The 22,571-nt window shown below is 48.1% G+C and overlaps 1 protein-coding gene across 1 annotated transcript in view; it reads right to left on the reverse strand.

The window, feature by feature from the left end:
• Positions 1-246: 246 nt before the first annotated feature.
• The window catches only part of LOC137520765 (cytochrome P450 4B1-like), a 64,523-nt gene continuing 42,198 nt past the window's right edge, over positions 247-22,571 (reverse strand). Inside the window, exons 9-12 of the mRNA XM_068239101.1 lie at positions 13,623-13,756; positions 12,152-12,216; positions 5,656-5,738; positions 247-2,497 (exon numbers count right to left, since the gene is read on the reverse strand). Coding sequence (XP_068095202.1) covers positions 2,308-2,497; positions 5,656-5,738; positions 12,152-12,216; positions 13,623-13,756 — 472 coding nt within the window. The 3' untranslated portion in view covers positions 247-2,307. The remainder of the gene's footprint in view (positions 2,498-5,655; positions 5,739-12,151; positions 12,217-13,622; positions 13,757-22,571) is intronic.

Here is a 22,571-nt window from a genome sequence, read left to right on the forward strand (position 1 = left end):
ATGGCTTCTCTGGTGTTCCAGGGCTTCATCTCCAATATAGCTTTTCTGGTGGTCTAGAGTGGGCCAAACATAATGCAAAGTGGGGTAACCACTTGGAGGACAAATTTAATGGCTCTGAGGGCCAGATTTGGCCTAGATGTTCTAGATGATTTCTTTGAGTGCACCTCGGGAAGTAAAATTAATTGTTTCAGCTCAAGCCACAAGCTTATCATATGTTCTTTTCAAACTTTTCTGAGTGTACATTTTATGATCTTTGTTTCATTTATTATATTATTACTATAAAAAATTGGCTTATAAAAATATCGAACCTATCTATTAATTCAACATTTCAATATTTCCACTTGGGTTGTTTACAGAGATTGTTCTAAAGGTGGCCACTAATGATCCAATATTTTTCTTCCAATTTTACCAAATCTACGTAGTATAAGGGTAAACATGAGTGAATATCTTGAATGGATAATTTAGGCAGTCCCTCATATTACATAGAAATGGTGACATTGGATGAAAGAGATTGGATCGTTAGTGGGCTCCATATAGCTGCGCACACACGTGAGATGAAAATCTTTGGGAAACAAGAAATAAATTGCTGCATAGGTTTGGTAGGAAAGTTTGGCCAACGTATCGTTCTATCGATGCTGTACACATGCAAATGAGCAGTTCCTGCAAAAGAGACAAGAAATGCTTCTGCAGTCCATTTACTTCTTTCTTTTTCCCACTTGCGCTGTTCTCAGAGAAGACACTCTCATACACACCTTGTGGAAAGGACGATTGGCAGCAGAAAAAATGAATTTGACGAAGTGAGAGACAAACATCTTTCATCATTATCTTCTTAGGTGTTATATAGAACCCGATGCATCAAGCATGTAATTATTATTTATTTATTTATTTATTTATATAGCACCGACATCTTCCGCAGCTCTGTACAGAGTATATTGTCTTGTCACTAACTGTCCCTCAGAAGAGCTCAGAATCTAATCCTTACCATAGTCATATGGCTATGTATGTATCGTAGCCTAGGGCCAATTGTAGGGGGAAGCCAGTTCATTTATCTGTATGTTTTTGAGAAGTGGGAGGAAACCGGAGTGCCTGGAGGAAACCCATGCAGACATGGGGACAGCATACAAACTGCAAGCAAATAGTGCTCTGGCTGGGATTTAAACTGGCAAATACTTACCCATGCTGTTCCCCGCTCCTCTGCTGCTGCCAGGAACCCTCCTTAGGCTCCCTGCACACTGCAAATCCGATTTGCGATTCCGATTTGCAATTCCAATTTTCCCTGAATGCTATCAACAGAAAAACGCCGAAAAAACGCAGCATGCAGTAATGATTAAAAATTGGAATCTGAATTGCATGTAAAAAACGATTAAAAATCGGAATCGCATGCAGTGTGCAGGGAGTGGTCTGAATCTCTGACATAACATTCAATAAAAATGTGTTTTCTCACTTTTTATTACTCATGCAGTTATCATATTTGCTTTTGTGCACAAGTATTATCAGTCTATAAATTACAAGTTTCCAAAGTGTAGTTTATCTTGCCCTGAAAGCTGCCATTGCATTTTATTCCTGCTACTTTTTATTATATATTAAAATCTTCCAGTGAGTTGTTCTGAACTGTGTGCAAGCTTGAAGCACAGAGAGCTCTTCAGTGTTTTCAGTTGTTTACACACAAATGTAACAACATTGGAATGTAAATAAAGTTACTGTAATCTCCAGTCTGGATGCTGATTTGAAATGGAATAGCTTTTGCATAGCAGGACAAAGTGCTGCGTTGAACCATTTCAATGATGTTCTGCTACATTTTTTTTTCTGGGATAATAGCTTTAAAGCTGTAAGCAATCTCTTAGAGCAAAGTAGAAATGCTGACTTTCAGACCACTTTAACATCAGGACCATGCCCCTCTTCTGGTACATGCACTGCCACGCTGCATCCGTGCAAACATGGGCGGCGCCTGTTTAGAGCCACAGTGCCGCTTGTGCATGAGCTACCGTGCAGGTGTTGGCCATACTACTCGTGCAAGCACAGTACAGCCGCGCTGATGCCTGAAGAGGAGTGCCGCCCTGAGATTCCTACCTATCTTGGGGGGGCACGCTCAGCGACGGGGGGACTGAAGGACGGCATGGGAAGCCTATATAGGATCCAGAAACTTCCCTCTTCTTAGGCAAGTATGTCTTTTTGCACCTGAGGTTCATATTGGGTACACTTAAAGTCATTTTTTTCAATCTGTTGATCAGTTATTGATTGTTTGTTTGAAAAGATTTTTATCTGACGTGTGTGTGCAGCTTTCAAAATGATCATCAGTCCATGAAGTTACAGAGGTTTGGCTTTGTCATGGTCTATCTTCTTCAGGTTCAGGTGTATTCCGTTTACTGAGCGTAAGATTAGCTGAGGTAGTAACAATGGTTCTTTTTCAGGTTCCGGATATAACTCGAACCTCAGTAACGTCAGGGCCAGAGCTACCTTCATCTCATTCATCGCAAAGTTCTGTCCAATGCAGTTTCTAAGAGGAAAAGGGAATAAGAAAAGGAGTGATACAAAATGGGAGCAACAGAAGACCCAAGAAAAACCAAACACTTGGCAAAATCGCTTGCATTTTGCCACAATGCAAAAATGCAAACAAAAAAACGCATAGAATGTATCTCCATGTGCCTACTGCAATTTCTTTCACTGATTTTTTTTGTGTTGCGATTTGTGTCTGTTTTAAAAACTGACTACATGCACGCTTGGCGGATCGAAGTCCGGTCTTATCAGCTGAATGACAGACTGTACACATGCCTGATATGACATCCAAACGACCTGTCGTTTGCGCAAATCCGACATGTGTATGTACCTTTAGTGTTTGCGAATTGCGAGCAATTTGCATATAATGTATTCAAATGGGCAAAAACACAATAAAAACTCATTTGAAATCGCAGAAAAATGAAAAAAAGGTTTATATGAATGAAAAAAAAAAAAGATTGAATAGTTCATACTGTATATTTGAGCGCTGTGAGACACAGAGACATACTGATATTTTTAGCTGAGACAAAACAATAAATCTGTTTTTCTAAGTTTATAAACATAAAACTGTGGGATATCTAAAAGTCGTTTTTAGGAGTAGGAGGATAGATACAATTGTTTATCTCTTCCCTTTGTTTTCACTTAAAGAGAAACTCCGACCAAGAATTGAACTTTATCCCAATCAGTAGCTGATACCCCCTTTTACATGAGAAATCTATTCCTTTTCACAAAGAGACCATCAGGGGGCACTGTATGACTGATATTGTGGTGAAACCCCTCCCACAAGAAACTCTGAGGACCATGGCACTCCTGGCAATTTCCTGTCTGTGAACCTCGTTGCATTGCGGGAAATAGCTGTTTCCAACTGACAAAAAAGCATGCAGGAGCTACATCACCTGCCAACAGTAAAAATGTCACCATGTAATAAATGTCAGAATGTAAATCAGGGATTTAAAAGATTTTACAATGGGCAAACACTGACTAAATCATTTATACATAATTATTGTAAAAATGAAGCACTTTTTTTATTACATTATTTTCACTGAAGTTCCACTTTAAGTATCACTTTAAAGGTAGGTTCCGAGGGGGAAAAAAACGTGTTTTTTTTTTTTCCCTCGAATGTGTCCTTTAACCACTTGAGGACCCCATGCTTACACCGCACTAGTGACCAGGCCATTTTTTACAATTCAGCACACTGCAGCTTTAATAGTTTATTATTCGGCCATACAACTTAACAGCCATATGAATCTTATCTCCTTTTATTCCCACCAACAGAGCTTTCTGTTGATGGGATCTGATTACTGCTGCAATGTTTGTTTGTTTATAAATTTTAATGTTATTTATTTTTTTAATAAAAATGTCTATTATTTCCCCTCCAACCTTGCTCCTCCCAAGATCCAGCACTAGCATAACCTCTCGTAGACATCAGCCTATGAGAGGGACTTGATTGTGTGCCTCTCCTGGGGACAGCTTAGTGACAGAAATACCAGGTTTTTATTTCTAACAGCCTGCCAGCTGCGACCACGGCTGGCATGCTGATCATGGAACTCCGCTCTGTTTATTTACAGAACCTCGTGCTAGAACGAGCACAAGCTCCTGTTAAATTGCGCACATCATGCGCCGGTGCGTGATCGAGGAATAAGGAAGCCACTCTGCGGCCTCCATCCTGCGTTACGTGGTCTCAGAGTGGTTAAGGAAAGAGAAATCATGAGTTACGTTAGATAAGGAGAGATAAGTCACGAGGTAAGTCAGTTAAGGAGAGATAAACTGTCAGTAAATAAGTAAGGTGGGATAATTCTTAACCTCCTGGACAATAATCCCGAGCTGAGCTCGGGGTATGTCGCGCAGGAGGATTTCTCAGGCCCTGGTGGGCCGATTTGCATATTTTTTTTTTTGTTACACGCAGCTAGCACTTTGCTAGCTGCATGTAACTTCTGATCGCTGCCGCTCGCCGCCGATCCGCCACTACCTGCCGTGCCACGCAGCCCCCCCTGACCCCTTGCGCAGCCTGGCCTATCAGTGCTAGGCAGCACTGAGGGGTGGATCGGGACTCCCTCTGACGTCACGACGTCGATGACGTCGGTGACGTCATCACGAGCATCGCCATGGCGACACGGAAGCCAAGCAGGAGATCCCGTTCTGAACGGAATCTCCTGCTTGCGCTGATCGCCGGAGGCGATCGGAGGGGGTGGGGGGATGCCGCTGCACAGCGGCTATCATGTAGCTAGCGCTAGGCTAGCTACATGATTTAAAAAAAAAAGTGCTGCGCCCCCTCCTGGGCGATGTAATTGTATCGCCCAGAGGGTTAAAGGACATCCGAGGGGAAAATAAATGATGAGAAACACAATTGGATCTATCCTGCGTCTCCTAAAAATGACCTTTTTAGATATCCCAAAGTATTATTTTATATTTAAATCTAGTTTTTAAGTTTTTACTGTTTCATTGTCTCTGCTCAGTGACACCTTCATTGCAGTATGCCAGAGCTCCAGTCTATGAATTAATAACTCTTTCCTGCTCTCAGACGTCATTTACTGACAGGAAAGCATTTTATGGCTGTAATTACTTATCAGTGAGGGTTACGCTATAGTCTGACCTGATCCCGAACTGGACAAAAACTGTCACTTTCATACCTGATATTTAACTTTTTCAGTCAGAGAAAGAAAAAAAGGTACACAGCCTAGTTATTTGTGTGCTAGGCACTGTACATACACATGTCTATCTCATTGTGACACATGTCACCTCGGGTATCCTTTAAACAAGTTTTGGGAATCAACCCCTAAAGGTGGCCATACATCCCTCGACTTGGTGGCCAATCGACCATAATAATAATCAAATCGGATAAAAATCGGTGCCGCCAAGAGCATGCCCGAATCACATTTATACACTGGGGAAAAGCAGTGAGACAGAGGATGCAGCAGACTCAGGACGATTAACAAGAGATTTCATGCTGAAGTTTATTGGGAATCGGTCTGCTGGTGTATGGGCAGCCAACAGATCTCTCTAATCAGATTCAATCAGAGAGAGATTTGTCTCTTGGTCAAATCTGTCCATCACTGCTAGATGTATGGGCACCTTTCTTCTAGTGAGGGCTATGAAAATATAGACAGATAAGGAAGCTGATTTAAAGTGGTACTCTACACCTGCTGCAGCAGAGCTTACCTTGACCCAGCAGAGAAAGGCAGGAAAGCGTAAGAGTGTCTATTGGAGGAATTGTCTGGTGAAAATCGTAATGGATCAAAAACCTAAAAAGAAACAAACAAACAAATGTATTATTGACTTTCTTATGGCAGAACTCCAGACCTATGTACACTTTGTGTAGCCGCTATAATAACGTTTTGTTAGTGAAGGTCCTGCCAAAGCATCTTTATCGGCTTGAGGCTTGAGGGGGAGACTTTGATCGGTCGTAGTAGCGTAAGTGTGGGGAAGCAGCTTCTGGAGGTACAGAGTTTTAGCGGGTCCAGGACTTCTTCCTTGCCTTCATCCCCCCCCCTTCCCCCATGCCCAGTGCACTATACATTACCTAACGTGTCCGCCGTAGGCTCCGGGCTCTGTCCTCCACCCATACACGCGCCCCACGTCGTTGTCGGCATACATGTGGGAGTGTGTGTGACGTTACACACATGCACCCACGTAACTCCATCAACCATGTGGGGCGTGTGTATGGGCGGAGGACAGAGCCTGTAGCCGGCGGCCAACACGTACAGGTAACAGAGCCGGGACAAGGTCCTCCAGCACCCAAGGCTGAGACACCAAAGTGCGCCCCTCCTTCCCTCCCACCCCAGCCGTCACACACTGATTGCCATTACACTAAGACGCCCCTCCATCCCTCCCACCCCAGCCGTCACACACCGATTGCTATTAGACTAAGAGGCACCCCAGGGCCCTCAACACCTTAATTTCTGGTTATCTGGCTTGCAGTCACTGCCATGTATCCCCTTTTCTTATTTCTCTCTGCTTCAAACACAATAGGGGAAAGATAGCTGTGAGTGAATGAGTTGTGCGCCCTCTCCTACACTGCGCCCTGAGGCATGAGCCTCTCTCGCCTCTGCCTCGGCCCAACCATGACAGGTAATGTATAGTGCACTGGACACCGGGGGCACATTGATCATTATGGAGACAGCGTTGGGCCAGCGACTCAGCGAGGTGTCGGATGCGGCTACACAAGGCCAATTCCGGATCAATTTCAGCATGTCATTTGATCGAGAATCGGCCTGCGGTGTTTGGTCAGCCATATCTCTCTCTGATCAGATTTGATTAGAGAGAGATTTGTCTCTAAAGGTGGCTACACACCATACAATTTTTTAAATATCTGTTCAATGTAAGAATTGCAATTAATTTTTCTGATTGATTGTAACATTTCAAAAATATGACCAATGTACCACACACCTATGTTCAATTTTTCCCCAATTATGATAAAAATGATTGGAAACTGAAAAAATTGCTAGGGTGTGTGTAATAATACATTGACAATCTAACACACACCATACAATCTTTAGAAAGATTGAAGAAAAATATCTGGCATTCCGGATTGATAAAAATCGAAGAAAACGGGAAATCCGATCGGATTTTTCAGTCGAATGAAAAAAAAGCTTTTGATTTTTTTCAGGATCGGATCATTTTATTGTATCGTGTGTGTGGCCACCTTTAGTCAGGCCCAGGAACCTATAGGCACAGATGTTCTGGCACTCTAGACTCCGCCCTCCATGAACCTACAAACCATCACTGAACCACTGCGCAAGTGTGCTGGCTGTCCCAGCTGTCACTTCTCTCTTACCTCCCCTGCCCATCATAGGTAGCTACAGGTGCTCTTTAATATCAGGTAACCAGGGATACCCTCAGTATTAAAGGGGAACTTCAGCCTAAACAAACATACTGTCATCAAGTTACATTAGTTATGGTAATTAGAATAGATAGGTAATATAATCTCTTACCCACCCTGTTTTAAAAGAACAGGCAAATGTTTGTGATTCTTGGGGGCTGCCATCTTTGTCATGGGGGCAGCCATCTTTTTGGTTGAAAGGAGGTGTCAGGTAGGGTTGCCAGGTCGGCTGATGGAGAAAACCGGACAGGGGGTGGAGTTAGGGGCGGAGTTAGGGGCGGAGTCAGAAGCGCACTTTTATGTAGAGTGGGGCTAAGCAATGGGCTTTTTTTTAAAAAAAATTATAGTATTTATATTGCACTGACATCTTCTGCAGCACATTACAGAGTACATAGCCATGTCACTAACTGTCCTCACCAGTAGTACTGGTCCAGTGCACATAAGAGACAGTTTTTCACCAGTAACTGCACATAAGAGACAGCTTTTCACCAGTAAATGCACATTATAAGAGACACCTTTTCGCCAGTAAATGCACATAATAAGAGACAGCTTTTCACCAGTAAATGCACATAATGACAAACAGCCAGTGTTCCCAGTCTATGTAGCCAGGGATATATGTGCCCAGTATATGTAGCCAGGGGGTATATATGTCCCAGTATATGTAGGCAGGGGTGTAAATGTCCCAGTATACGTAGGCAGGGGTATATATGTCCCAGTATATGTAGCCAGGGGGTATATGTGCCCAGAATAGGTAGCCAGGGGGTATATGTGCCCAGAATAGGTAGCCAGGAGCTATATGTGCCCAGAATAGGTAGCCAGGGGCTATATGTGCCCAGAATAGGTAGCCAGGGGCTATATGTGCCCAGAATAGGTAGCCAGGGGCTATATGTGCCCGGAATAGGTAGCCAGGGGCTATATGTGCCCGGAATAGGTAGCCAGGGGGTATATGTGCCCAGAATAGGTAGCCAGGGGCTATATGTGCCCGGAATAGGTAGCCAGGGGGTATATGTGCCCAGAATAGGTAGCCAGGGGCTATATGTGCCCGGAATAGGTAGCCAGGGGCTATATGTGCCCGGAATAGGTAGCCAGGGGGTATATGTGCCCAGAATAGGTAGCCAGGAGCTATATGTGCCCAGAATAGGTAGCCAGGGGCTATATGTGCCCAGAATAGGCAGCCAGGGGCTATATGTGCTCAGAATAGGTAGCCAGGGGCTATATGTGCCCGGAATAGGTAGCCAGGGGCTATATGTGCCCGGAATAGGTAGCCAGGGGGTATATGTGCCCAGAATAGGTAGCCAGGGGCTATATGTGCCCAGAATAGGTAGCCAGGGGGTATATGTGCCCGGAATAGGTAGCCAGGGGCTATATGTGCCCAGAATAGGTTAGGTAGCCAGGTGCCCCCCGCCCCCCCCCACCCGCAGGAGGAGAACAGTGCAGCAGAGAGAGAGCTGGGAGCAGCGGTGGAGAAGGGGGGCAATCTGCCCCCCCTTCCCTCACCTTAGGGTGCTCTCTCTCCCCCGCTGTCTCCTCCTAATATCATATTGTGCATTTTTTAATGGAATAAAAGCATTTTGGATTATTAGCAACGGTGTGCCGGCCAATCATGGACTGTCTCCTCCAATATGATGTGCAGGCTGGCGGGTGGCTGCGGGCGGAACTTACCTCTGTGTCGCAGGCGCCGGAAGTTCGGGTCCCGCAGCCGCTGAGATTCGACTCAAAAAAGATCCGGATCAAAGATTCGAATCATTCATGAGCCGGACAACACTATTCAGACTGATTAGTGTTGTCCGGCTCATGAATGATTCGGATCTTTGATCCGGATCTTTTTTGAGTCGAATCTCAGCGGCTGCGGGACCCGAACTTCCGGCGCTGGAGCGACACAGAGGTAAGTTCCGCCTGCAGCCACTCGCCAGCCTGCACATCATCCTGGAGGAGACAGCGGGGGAGAGAGAGCACCCTAAGGTGAGGGAAGGGGGGGGGATTGCCCCCCTTCTCCACCGCTGCTCCCAGCTCTCTCTCTGCTGCGCTGTTCTCCTCCTGCGCTGCGGGGGGGGCTCTAAACCGGACAACTTAATTGTCCGGTTTAGCATGCCTTTTTGCACCGGACACAGCGCACAAAAACCGGACTGTCCGGTGTAAAACCGGACACCTGGCAACCCTAGTGACAGTGAGCAGGAGACACAGTTCCAACTATTCTGTGTCCTGATTACCCCTCCCAGCTGCACACGCTAGGCTTCAAATGTCAAATTCAAAATGTAAAAAAAAAAATGCACCAAAACAGCAGAACGTGAACAACAAAATCAGAAATCCCATCATGCTTTGCACAGCATAAGGGGAAAAATGCCCGGGCAGTTTTCTTCTGTGCAGCTAAAAATGAGGCTTGTATAAGAGAAACAAAGTTCTGATGCTGTGAAACTGTTAAAGAAACACCAAGCCTTTTAAGTGCTGCTGAGTAGATTTTTAGTCCGGAGGTTCACTTTAAGTTGCCCCTGACTGAAGGGAGATCTGGTCAGTGGAATGCCGAGAGCAGGATAAGTAACCTCTTATTTACACTTTACGCTCAGGACTCTGCATAGGGAAGGAGGGAGGAACTAGGGAAGAGGAGTAAGCTGCCTTTCCTTCATCAGGCGCCTATAGGCACGTGCCTAGTGCCTACAGGGCCTTATGGTAAATCTGACCCTGCTCTTAGTCGAATCTGCCCATTATCACTAGATGTAGGGCTGCCTTTAGTGTAATTGTGATTGGTTGAATAAAACGACCTTTCAATAGCAGCAGTGCCAGGTATCTTTCATTTAGTGTGTATGGTATGAACTAGTTCCAACCTGCTTCTCTCCTGAACCGAGAGCACACTACACTACAGAGGTTTACTGTAGATTCTTCTCTGCAATTAGTCACAACATACACAGAAGTGCCGCCTCCACTTTTTTCTTAGTTTAAATAAATATTGCCAAGAGTATAGAAGTGAAATGCAAAAAAACCCTTTTGCTTTTTACTAATGTTCATCATATACTGCAAATTAACAGTGTGGCCACTGTGTGGCGCTGTGCCACAGGCTTATCTCATTTATCTGTTACACCTTGAACTTTGTTACAGTGATAAACTAAGATAGGTATTTGGCAACAGATAATGAGAAACAAATACATATCAGGCAAGTGATCAGATGACATAATGTGACAGGAAAAGTAATAACTCAGAGAAAAAGTGTAAGGGCTGGGGCCCACTAGGGAATTGTTGACCTCTTCCTAACTAATTATCCCCTTATGTCACCTACAGTATACCTGGCCTTAAAGAGAGCCCAAGGTGGGCTCATGACATGAAAAAAAACCTAGGATACCTGATCCGGAGGGCTGAGCGAATCAGGTAGCGTCCAAAACCACCACTCCCTGCTGCTCCTGTGGGTCACAATGGCCCACTTTCACTTTCGTGACCTCTGGAATGAGAGACTGTCTCTTATTCACAGCGTGCAGGGAGGCGGGGGCGTGGCCAGGGAGAGAGAGCTGGCCAATGGCAGCTCTGGAGACCCTGTAGGAATGTCCTTAGTGGGCGTTTTGAACAGGGAATCCCTCTCCCCATGTTTACCTCTGAGGTAGCGACAAATATTGTTGCTAATCTCGGGGGGCTATAGCGCGGCTGTTGGGGGGGCAGAGAGCGGTGGTTTGGGACACAAAAGCATATCATGAGGCAGAGAACATGCCTGTGTCCCATCAGCCCCCCAAAAACCACTGCGGGTTATCTTTAATTGGACTCCTGTAATGGCTGCCGCCTGTAGTGATTGGGTGCTATTGCTAGGGCGACAGCTTTGGGACCCAATGCTTTATAGAGGCGAGAGAGGCTCCGGCCTCAGGGCGCAGTGTCATTCCCCTATTGTGTTTGAAGCAGAGAAATAAGAAAAGGGGATACATAGCAGTGACTGCAAGCCAGATAACTAGAGATTAAGGTGTTGGGGAGGTTAGTGGCCCTGGGGAGCCTCTTAGTCTAATAGCAATCAGTGTGTAACGGCTGGGGTGGGTGGGAGGGATGGAGGGGTGCACTTTGGTGTCTTAGCCTTGGGTGCTGGAGGACCTTGTCCCGGCTCTGACCCCAGCTATTGCATCCACTCCATACAGACACAGTCTGGTGATAATGGTATGCTATCCAACTAGTGATGAAATAGGGCATGTGTGATATCATTTTAACTGGGAAGAACTGGGTTTTTTACTGTGCTATCTGTCATGTGGAACAAGGGTGAAAAAATATTTATTCTCTGCATCTACACCTATTTTTCTCCTATAAAATGAAACAATTTTTAGAATAAATATTACCCAAAAAAAGCCTACATTGTCCAGAAAAAAAACAACATATACCATACATCACTTTGATGGCACACACAAGTAATAAAAAAAGTTGCTGTATCAATAGTGACACAGCCAAAATGTTAACAATGTCAGGAACCTTCTCCCTAGGCCAAGTATGTTGTGTTTCCAGTTCCTTGTGCCCCACCCATTCCATGTGCAGCCCACTGGTTTTTGGCAGGGCCGGGTCGAGGCAGAGGCAAGAGAGGCTCCAGCCTCAGGGCGCAGTGTAGGAGGGGGCGCACAGCTCAAGCAGCTATTCCCCTATTGTGTTTGTAGCAGAGAGAAATAAGAAAGGGACATGGCAGTGACTGCAAGCCAGATAACTAGAGATTAAAGTGTTGGGGCCATGGGGAGCCTCTTGGTCTAATAGCAATCAGTGTGTAAGGGATGGAGGGGCGCACTTTGGTGTCTCAGCCTTGGGTGCTGGAGGACCTTATCCCAGCTCTGGTTTTTGGTAACTGGATTTTCCTGTTCTCAAAAAAATTCAGATCATCATAATTACCTCTGGCTCCTCCCATATACTGGAGCATCTGTTAATGGCATACAGGCTCAGGAAAACATCTACACCTGCGGACACGAGGACAGGAAGGGAGGATAGACATTATTTATAGATCACAGTGTGAGAAAACGCGGAAAAGCCGTCACAAGTACTCAGAGTAAGGCGGCTGATTCCGCATGCAACATGGCAGCTTGCGCGCAGGGACCTGCATTCACTGGCCTGACGGAGCGCGGAGAAACCGCCGCATGCCCAGAGAACAGGGCGGCGGATTCCGCGTCCGACGCGGAGGTTTGCACGCATAGGCCTACCTCTCTCAGTACTGCTGAATGCGGAGAAAACGTCGCACGCTCTGACAGCGGTGTGGCGGATTCCGCATCCAATACAGCAGAGGCATTACAACACATGTCTGGTGTGGTTGGGACTGATAGTCCACACTGGTTCAGAAGGACGCGTGCGCGCGCGGAGAGGCAGAGCATTTATGACAGCCAGAGGGGTGTCAGCTGACCAGGCAGGTCAGCTGACAATTCTTCCTGTTCTCATTGGTCCAGCACTTAGGGGAGGCGCAGGAGAGCGCTGGTGTATATATACTGGGTGCTGGTCATTCCTCTGGTGTCTGGCGTTGCGATCACTACGTGGTAGCACTCAGACCCTGTCAGTATCTGTGTTACTTTAGACCAGTTTCTTAGGTGTTGATGATCACGGAGCTCACACCTTAGTCTAGGAATTCTGTATTATTGTGTTAGTATCTAGACCAGTTTCCAAGGTGTTGACGATCAAGGAACTCACACCTTAGTCTAGGAATTCTGTATTATTGTGTTATTATCTAGACCAGTTTCCAAGGTGTTGACGATCAAGGAACTCACACCTTAGTCTAGGAATTGTTGATTATTTGTTATGACCTTCTGCTTTCCTGACCATTCTTCTGATCTCTGATTTTGTACCTTTGTCATTCTGATACTCTGTTGCTGAACTCGGCTAGTCTCTAGATTCTGCATCTGCCTCCTGTCTCTGTACCTGATCTGTCTGTCTTTGCCGACCTGGCCTGTCCGACCTCGAAAACTATCTTCCCTGTTTGGAGATAGTTCACAGACCTGTCAGTGACACTTCACCATTGGTGTCACTCACTCTCTGGTCCTTCCCACTCTCAGCCTGGCTCCGCCCCTTGGGGAGCATCAGACCATTGGAAGGAACCTGTTCTCTGAGCAGTATCTCTTACTGTACTGTACCCCTTTACGGGGATCCTCCTCTAAGTATTACTGTTGTGTCAAACACTCATATTACTCAGGTGTCCAGAGGTTAGAGATATATCTGATTATCGGTGATACTGCAGATCATCAATAATCGGGTATATATCTGCATTCTCGGTGATACTGCAGATCACCGGTAATCAGATCCTCTCTGTGTTACACTGATCGTTACACACAGATTCACAAATGTATATCAGGGAATAACGAGAGAAAAAATAGTGGCTGACCTTTTGGCAGGCTCCGCCCATCAGGGAAGGTGATTGGTGTAGTTAGTTCTCGAGCAATTCCTGGCACGGGTGGGTAGAGGCGCATGCTCTCCTTAATACACATGGTGGAGTACGGCATCTTCCCCAGATCCTCCCTGATCACACAAACAAACAGATCAGATCTGTGTCTGAAAGTGATAGGTTGAGTAGTTTTTACAAGCTCATAACTCCTATCCTGAGCCTACTACTCCACCCCACTTGGGTCTACCCTCACTCTATGCTTTGCCCCAAATACAACACCTTAGGGCCGCATCATATCTTAATCCATCTCTGCAGAGAATGGGTCGCCATTCAGCCAATGGGCATGGTGCCAGATGATGAAGCAGGTAAGACCCCGTTTACACTTAATCAGCAGCTCTCAGTTAGAACTGAAAGAAAACTGATTTTCAAAGTAATGCCCATGTTTTCATATGGTACCGTTCACACTTAAAGGGGCACTGCAGCGAAAAACTGTAACATTAAAAATATGTGCAAACATATACAAATAAGAAGTTCTTTTTTTCCAGAGTAAATTGAGCCATAAATTACTTTTTTCCTATGTTGCTGTCACTTACAGTAGGCAGTAGAAATCTGACAGAAGTGACAGGTTTTGAACTAGCACATCTCTTTATAGGGGATTCTCAGGGATATACAGTATTTATTTTCAAAAGCACTTAGTGAATGGCAGTTGCTCTGTCCAACTGCCAATAAACTGTGTAGTAAGCAGGGAAGCTGGCCAGCATCGTTGTTTAAATCCTTTTGAAGGAATATCTTTATAAAGAATAAAAGCCTTGCTGAGAATCCCCTATGAAGAGATGGACTAGTCTAAAACCTGTCACTTCTGTCAGATTTCTACTAACTACTGTAAGTGACAGCAACATAGGCAGGGCCGGATTTGTGGGCAGGCCCCCAAGGCACAGGACTAGGGCGAATTAATTAAGCTACCTTCCTGGGGCGGCCGCGGGTGACAGGTTAACTATCTGCCTGCTGTGACCTGTCACCCTTCAAAGGCTGTCAGCTGAGCTGCTAGTGCCCGCAGCCGCCCGCCCTGCTTGCCGCTCTGCTCTGTGTGCGATGTGTAAGCAGAGGCAAGTGGAAGCGGCTGCAGTTGCCTGGCTACAGGGACAGGGGGCGGGATCCCAGAGGAGGAGGACTGAGAGGATCGGACTCCGAGTGACTCACTCGGAGCCATGCGATGCATGCTGCTGGCTGCTGCGAATGACGTGTGGTGCATGCTGCTGGCTGCTGCGAATGGCGTTTTCTGCTGCGCACATCCCTGGCTGGCTGGCTCCACTCGCTCTCCACTCCAGATTTGTGAAATTTCGACTGCAGACTTGACTGTAAGTTTCTGCTGCAGGCCTGGCTGCAGCATGATGTTTGTGTGTTCCTGACTCAGTCAGTGTCAGGATAAATCAAATGAAAAATGAATGACAATAGCTGGGTGATGATCTTTACTGAGGCCCCCCTCCCCTTTAGAAGCTAAATTAAAGTTATTTGTTGTTAATGTATATAGTAAGGTAATTATATGCTGAGGGCTTCTTACTAGCCCCCATCCTGTCTTTGCTGAATGTAGTCCCCTAATGGTCTGCCCTGTCCAGCCTACACTCTCTGTCTCGCACTTTACAGCGTATGTGCGGTGTGCAGACAGGGAATGTTCTGCGCAGCCCATATTGCTAACCGTAACTGCTTGCATAAAATGCTCTGAAGGGTACAGGTAGTCCCCAGTTTACGAACACCGACTTACGAATGCCCGCCGACCCGCCGCGTTGACGTCTCGCCGCCGGGGACTACCTGTACTGCTGCCATTTATAATGCAGAGTTGGCACAGCGGAAAGTAAATAGAGGACATCTCACCTGTTTATTTTAATGTTGTTTATTTTAAAGTTAAAAGTGTTGGTAGGCAGTGTGGAAAAAAATGTGTGGGGGGGGCGGTTGGTGATACTGGGCCTAGGGTGGAAAAAAGTACAAATCCGGCCCTGAACATAGGAGAAAAGTAATTTATGGCTTATTTTACTTTGGAAGAAACGTACTTCTTCTTTGTATATGTTTGCACACATTTTACATTTTACAGTTTTTCGCTGTAGTGCCCCTTTAACGCATTTTAACTGAAATCTTCTTCCCAATGCACTGCTATGGAAAAAAAGCGTACTAACGCACACCAACTCATTAAAGGAAAACTTAAGTCAAAAAAAAAAAAATGACATTTACTCACCTGGGGCTAGTGTTGGGCGAACACCTGGATGTTCGGGTTCGGGAAAGTTCGCCGAACATGGCCGCAATGTTCGGCATGTTCGGGCCGAACCCCGAACTCCCCGAACATCCCGCTTTTGGGGGCCCTATGGGGTCGCAGGCATAAGGGGGGAGCATGCCCCGATCGCGGGGGGGGTCGGAAATTCCCCCCACCCCCTCCGCTAGCGCTCCCCCCTCTGCCCGCTTCCCCATTCAAAAGTTAGGAAGTGAAACTGTACCTGTGCGGCCGGTAGTGGGTGACTGGCAGTGGGCGGCACTATGGAGAGACTGAGGAGGAGGAGGAGTCCGGAGAGTGACGCGTTGAGGGAGGCCGGGCAGTGGGCGGATCAGCAGTAGTACCGTACTACTGCTGATCCGCCCACTGCCCGGCCTCCCTCAACGCGTCACTCTCCGGACTCCTCCTCCTCCTCAGTCTCTCCATAGTGCCGCCCACTGCCAGTCACCCACTACCGGCCGCACAGGTACAGTTTCACTTCCTAACTTTTGAATGGGGAAGCGGGCAGAGGGGGGAGCGCTAGCGGAGGGGGTGGGGGGAATTTCCGACCCCCCCCGCGATCGGGGCATGCTCCCCCCTTATGCCTGCGACCCCATAGGGGGCCAGTATTCGGGAGAACAGGGCCCTGTTCGTGCCGAACAGGGGCCCTGTTCGGCCAGGCAATGAGCCGTTCGGGCGAACCCGAACAGTTTGGCCGAACACCACCAGGTGTTCGGCCGAACGCGAACATCACCCGAACAGGGTGATGTTCTGCAGAACCCGAACAGTGGCGAACACTGTTCGCCCAACACTACCTGGGGCATCCCTCAGCACCCCGAAGCTGGATGGTGCCCTCGCAGCCCCGCTCCGATCGTCCTGTCTCCGCCGGCGGCTACTTCCGGTTCGGCGACAGCCGCCGACAGGCTGGGAACGCGGCTGTTCTTCCGCGTTCCCAGCCGCTGCTATCACCCTCTATGCTGCTATAGCGTTCGCCGAACCGGAAGTAGCCGCCGGCGGAGACAGGAGGATCGGAGCGGGGCTGCGAGGGCACCATCCAGCTTCGGGGTGCTGAGGGATGCCCCAGGTGAGTAAATGTCATTTTTTTTTTGACTTAAGTTTTCCTTTAAGTGTAAAAGGGGCATAAAGTCGGCGCTTCACATGGTTGGCAATGTTAATAGCCAAGAATAGTGATCAGGGTTATCTACAAATCATGGAGGGCCTCCAGCAAAACTTTGATGGGGTCCCCAATGTTCACTCCCCTTCCCTTGCCTCCCCTGGTGACCCTTACAGCCTGGGGGCCCATCTCACAAGGGTCATGAAACAAGTGTGGCCATCATAATTTTTACACCCATAACAAGTGTAGGCAAAAAAACCATCTGATCTGAAGGACGGACCCCTTTATCGAAGGGAGTGTGGTAATAGTTGGGTCCCCTTTATAACTCTTCCCCCCTATAGTTTTATCCATGCTAGCAATAATAGCAGATGCCGGTGCAACACACTATGCAAATTGTGATAAAATGGTGGGTGCTGGGGCTACACGCTATGCAAACTGCTTATCATACACATGCATAGCATGTGGTCCAAGCAGGCCCGGCCCTAGACTTTTTGCCGCCTGAGGCAAACTTTGAAGAAATCGCCGCCCCCCCCCCCCCCTCCCCCAAGCCGTGGGTGTAAGGGGCCGCCGAGCTGGAGGGAATAGCGGGCAGGAAGGGGGTATTGGCCTAGCGCCGTCCACTTACAATACAGTGGGCGGCGTAGCAGGAAGTGACGTCAGTGGAGCGCACGCTGGAACGCGGAAAAGGTAAGTAATCCCTGCCCGTGCCTCTTACAATAGCGGCGGCAACTTAACTCTTCAAAGCTGGAGGGGAGCGGAGGACGGGGGACTCAGGTGAGGGAGGGGGTCCGACCCCCCTCCCCGCCGCTAGGCCCAATACCCCCTTCCTGCCCCCTATCCCCTCCAGCTCGGGCGGCTCCCCACACCCACGGACGGGCGGGTGCCGCCCCCCCCCCCCCCCCCAGAAGTGCCGCCTGAGGCAAAAGTTTCACCCTGCCTCATGGGCGGGCCGGCCCTGGGTCCAAGCACCCAAATACAGCTAGTAGCCGCTAATCATAGCTATTAACATCGCACCTATCGTGGCACAAAAAATATTGTCAGATAGGGTTGGTTGAGGGGGGTGTCTTTAGGTATAGGCAGGGGGTTCTAGGTCCTAGGGGTGTTAGGTGTGGGGGGTGTTAAGGTTAGGCACCACCAAGAGAGTTTTAGTGTTAGGCACCACAAGGGGTGTCTTTAAAAAAAAAACAACTCTGCTTTTTTATATTGTATGCATGCTTGTGGACAGCTTGCAAGACCGCAACTTGCATGCAGCCTGCAAAAAGGCTTACAATATAAAGAAATGCTTTAACCTCCTTGCCGGTTATCCCGAGCTCAGCTCGTCGCTCGTCGCCGATCCGCCGCTATCCGCCGTGCCGCCCCCCCCCCCCCCCCGCCCCAGACCCCTGCGCAGCGTGGCCAATCAGTGCCAGGCAGCGCTGAGGGGTGGATCGGGATTCCCTGTGACGTACCGACGTCCATGACGTTGGTTACGTCATCCCGCCCCATCGCCATGGCGACCGGGGAAGCCCTGCAGGAAATCCCGTTCTGAACGGGATTTCCTGCTTACTCTGATCGCCGAAGGCGATCGGAGTGGGTGGAGGTATGCCGCCGCTCAGCGGCTATCATGTAGCGAGCCCTGGGCTCTCTACATGATTTGAGAAAAAAAAAATTTAAAAAAAGTTCTGCGCTGCCTCCTTGCGGGCGGGAATTAGACCGGCAAGGAGGTTAAAAAATGGTACCTCTTTTGGTATAAAAATCCTGCGTAAATTAAACGCCGGGGAGGTAAATGCCATTAAGCTCTATCCCTTGGACCCCATTTATATAATAACTAATGTGGAACTTTATTTTTGGTCCATCTAAAGCAGGGGTCCCTAACCTTTTTGAGCCCGGGGCCCACTATCCCGACCAAAATTTTCTCCGGGGCCCCCTCTGGGGGCGGGCGGGGGGGGGGGTGAGTGGGTGTGGCTAGTGTCAGCGGCAGCAGCCCCCCCCCCCTTTTTTTCCCAGATGATTCCACAGTATAGCAAGTACAGTTTCCACAGTATAGCAAGTACAGTTAGCCCAGTATAGCAAGTACAGTTACCACACTATAGCAAGTACAGTTAGCCTAGTATAGCAAGTACAGTTACCACAGTATAGCCAGTACAGTTAGCCGAGTATAGCAAGTACAGTTACCACAGTATAGCAAGTACAGTTAGCCCAGTATAGCAAGTACAGTTACCACACTATAGCAAGTACAGTTACCACACTATAGCAAGTACAGTTAGCCTAGTATAGAAAGTATAGTTACCCCAGTATAGCAAGTACAGTTACCACAGTATAGCCAGTACAGTTAGCCTAGTATAGCAAGTACAGCTACCACAGTATAGCAAGTACAGTTAGCCTAGTATAGCTAGTACAGTTACCACCAGGGGCGTAGCTAGGGGGGGTCGGGGTAGGACATGTGCCCCCGGGCGCTAGGTCCCCAAGGGCGCCCAGCTGAGCTGCATGGTTTTTTTCTTTGGGAGGGGAGCAGCGCAGAGAAGAGGGAGAGCTGTGAGCAGCGGTGGAGAAGGGGGGCCATCTCCCCCCCCCTTCCCTCACCTTAGTGCTCTCCCTCCCTCACTCTCCCCTCCACAACTAATGTCCGGGTGGCTGGTGCAGCGGGCGGGACTTACCTCCGTCTCGCTCCAGCGCCAGAAGTTCGGGTCCTGCAGCCGCTGCTCTGGTCTGGACCAGACCAGAGTAGCGGCAAATCCATCCCGCGCTGCGACGAGACGCAGGTAAGTTCCGCCCGCCGCTAACAGCCACCCGGACATTAGTTGTGGAGGGGACAGCGAGGGAGGGAGAGCCCCCTAAGGTGAGGGAAGGGGGGGGGGGAGACGTCCACCCTTCCCCACTGTCCCCATAGCTCTCCCTCCACTGCGCTTCTCCCCTCCTGCTGGGTGGACACCTGGCTACCTAATCTGGGGACATATACCCCTGCCTACATATACTGTGACATATACACCTGCCTACATATACTGGCCACATATACCCCTGCCTACATATAATGGGCACATATACACCTGCCTACATATGCTGGGACATATACCCACTGACTACATATACTGGGCACATGTACACCTGCCTACATATACTGGGACATATACCCCTGCCTACATATACTGGGACATATACCCCTGCCTACATATACTGGGACATATACCTCTGCCTACATATACTGGGACATATACACATGCCTACATATACTGGGACATATACACATGCCTACATATACTGGAACATATACCCCTGCCTACATATACTGGGACATATACCTCTACCTACATATACTGGAACATATACCCCTGCCTACATATACTGGGCACATATACCCCTGGCTACATATGCTGGGCATATATACCCCTGGCTACATATACTGGGCATATATACCCCTGGCTACATATACTGGGCATATATACCCCTGGCTATATATACTGGGCACATATACCCCTGGCTATATATACTGGGCACATATACCCCTGACTATATATACTGGGCACATATTATACCCCTGGCTACATATACTGGGCACATATAACCCTGACTACACATACTGGGCACATATACCCCTGGCTACATATACTGGGCACATATACACCTGGCTACATATACTGGGTACATATACCCCTGGCTACCTGTTCTGTGGACATCTCTACCCCTGGCTACCTGTTCTGGGGACATCTATACCGCTGGCCATCTATTCTAGGGACATCTATACTGCTGGCCACCTATTCTGGGGACACCTATAGACCTGGGGCTACCTATTTTTGGGGAACCACTGCTGTCGGATTGAGTGTATTTTGGGGAACTGCTGCCAGGTGAGAGGTGTCTACCATATTCAGGGGGCATTCTGCCTATTTATGTGAAATGCTATCTAATTATGTACCCCATGACTGCTGAATTTGTCTTGTTGGGGGCCTCATGGTTACTGAATTTGTCTTGTTGGGGGCCTCATGATTTGTTGGGGGCCTCAAGATCGCTGAATTTGTCTTGTTGGGGGCCTCATGATTGCTGAATTTGTCTTGTTGGGGGCCTCATGATTGCTAAATTTGTCTTGTTGGGGGCCTCATGATTGCTGAGTTGGTCATGTTGGGGGCCTCATGATTGCTGAATTTGTCTTGATGGGGGGGGGGGGGCTCATGATTGCTGAATTTGTCTTGGAACATGCTGGAAGGTACATACTGAGGGAGGGTGGGTGAGCGTGAACCTGCTAACTTCCTGTACATTTGGCTCCACCCATAACCACACCCAAATTTGTATGTGGCTACGCCCCTTTTTTTGCGCTGCGTGCGCCACAGCCTTCACCTTAGGGGGCGCATTAATAGTATTTGTCCCCGGGCGCTAAAAGCCCTAGCTACGCCTCTGGTTACCACAGTATAGCAAGTATAGTTAGCCCAGAATAGCAAGTATAGTTAGCCCAGTATAGCAAGTATAGTTAACCCAGAATAGCAGGTATAGTTAGCCCAGAATAGCAAGTATAGTTAGCCCAGAATAGCAAGTATAGTTAGCCCAGTATAGCAAGTATAGTTAACCCAGAATAGCAAGTATAGTTAGCCCAGAATAGCAAGTATAGTTAGCCCAGAATAGCAAGTATAGTTAGCCCAGAATAGCAAGTATAGTTAGCCCAGAATAGCAAGTATAGATAGCCCAGAATAGCAAGTATAGTTAGCCCAGAATAGCAAGTATAGTTAGCCCAGAATAGCAAGTATAGTTAGCCCAGAATAGCAAGTATAGTTAGCCCAGAATAGCAAGTATAGTTAGCCCAGAATAGCAAGTATAGTTAGCCCAGAATAGCAAGTATAGTTAGCCCAGAATAGCAAGTATAGTTAGCCCAGAATAGTAATTATAGTTAGCCCAGAATAGCAAGTATAGTTAGCCCAGTATAGCAAGTATAGTTAGCCCAGTATAGCAAGTATAGTTAGCCCAGTATCGCTGCCCCAGTGTCGCCAGTACAGTTAGCCCAGTGTAGCCTCTCCTCTCCCCCGCACAGCCCCCCGTGGCCGCCGCTCCTGTTACCTTACGAGCGGGCGGTCGCTTCCTTGAATCCCCCATAGCGCCTCTCCTCTTGCAGCACCTCGTATTACAGCAGCGCTTCCCGCGCGGCTGCTGTAAGGAAGGGTAGAAAATAGGGCAGAGGCTTCCTGTAGCGGCGATCGCCGTTACCATGGGAACGCTGCCCGCCTCCTTACAGCATGCGCACAGCAAGCGCTGCTGTAATACGAGATGCTTCAAAGAGGAGAGGGGCTATGGGGAATATAAGGAAGAAAGCGGCCGCCCGCTCATAAGGTATCAGGAACGGCGGCTGCTGGGGGGAGAGGGAGAAAGGCCAGATCCGCCGCGGCCCCCCAGAAATCTGCCCACGGCCCCCCAGGGGGCCGCGGCCCCCAGGTTGGGGACCTCTGATCTAAAGAACAGAACTGAAGATGGAAATGTGGGCTTTGTTGGTCTGTTTGCTGGGACTGTAAGGTCAGGGGAAAAGATTGGCAGTGCTCCTAATCAGGCTGAAACTGAAATGAAACCAGCAGTTCAGCGCCCCCCAGGGACTTAAATACACACCTTGAATACAAATCAGAAGGGAAGGTCCGCAATC

Source organism: Hyperolius riggenbachi, chromosome 6, assembly GCF_040937935.1.
Source record: "Hyperolius riggenbachi isolate aHypRig1 chromosome 6, aHypRig1.pri, whole genome shotgun sequence".
Taxonomy (NCBI): Eukaryota; Metazoa; Chordata; class Amphibia; order Anura; family Hyperoliidae; genus Hyperolius; species Hyperolius riggenbachi.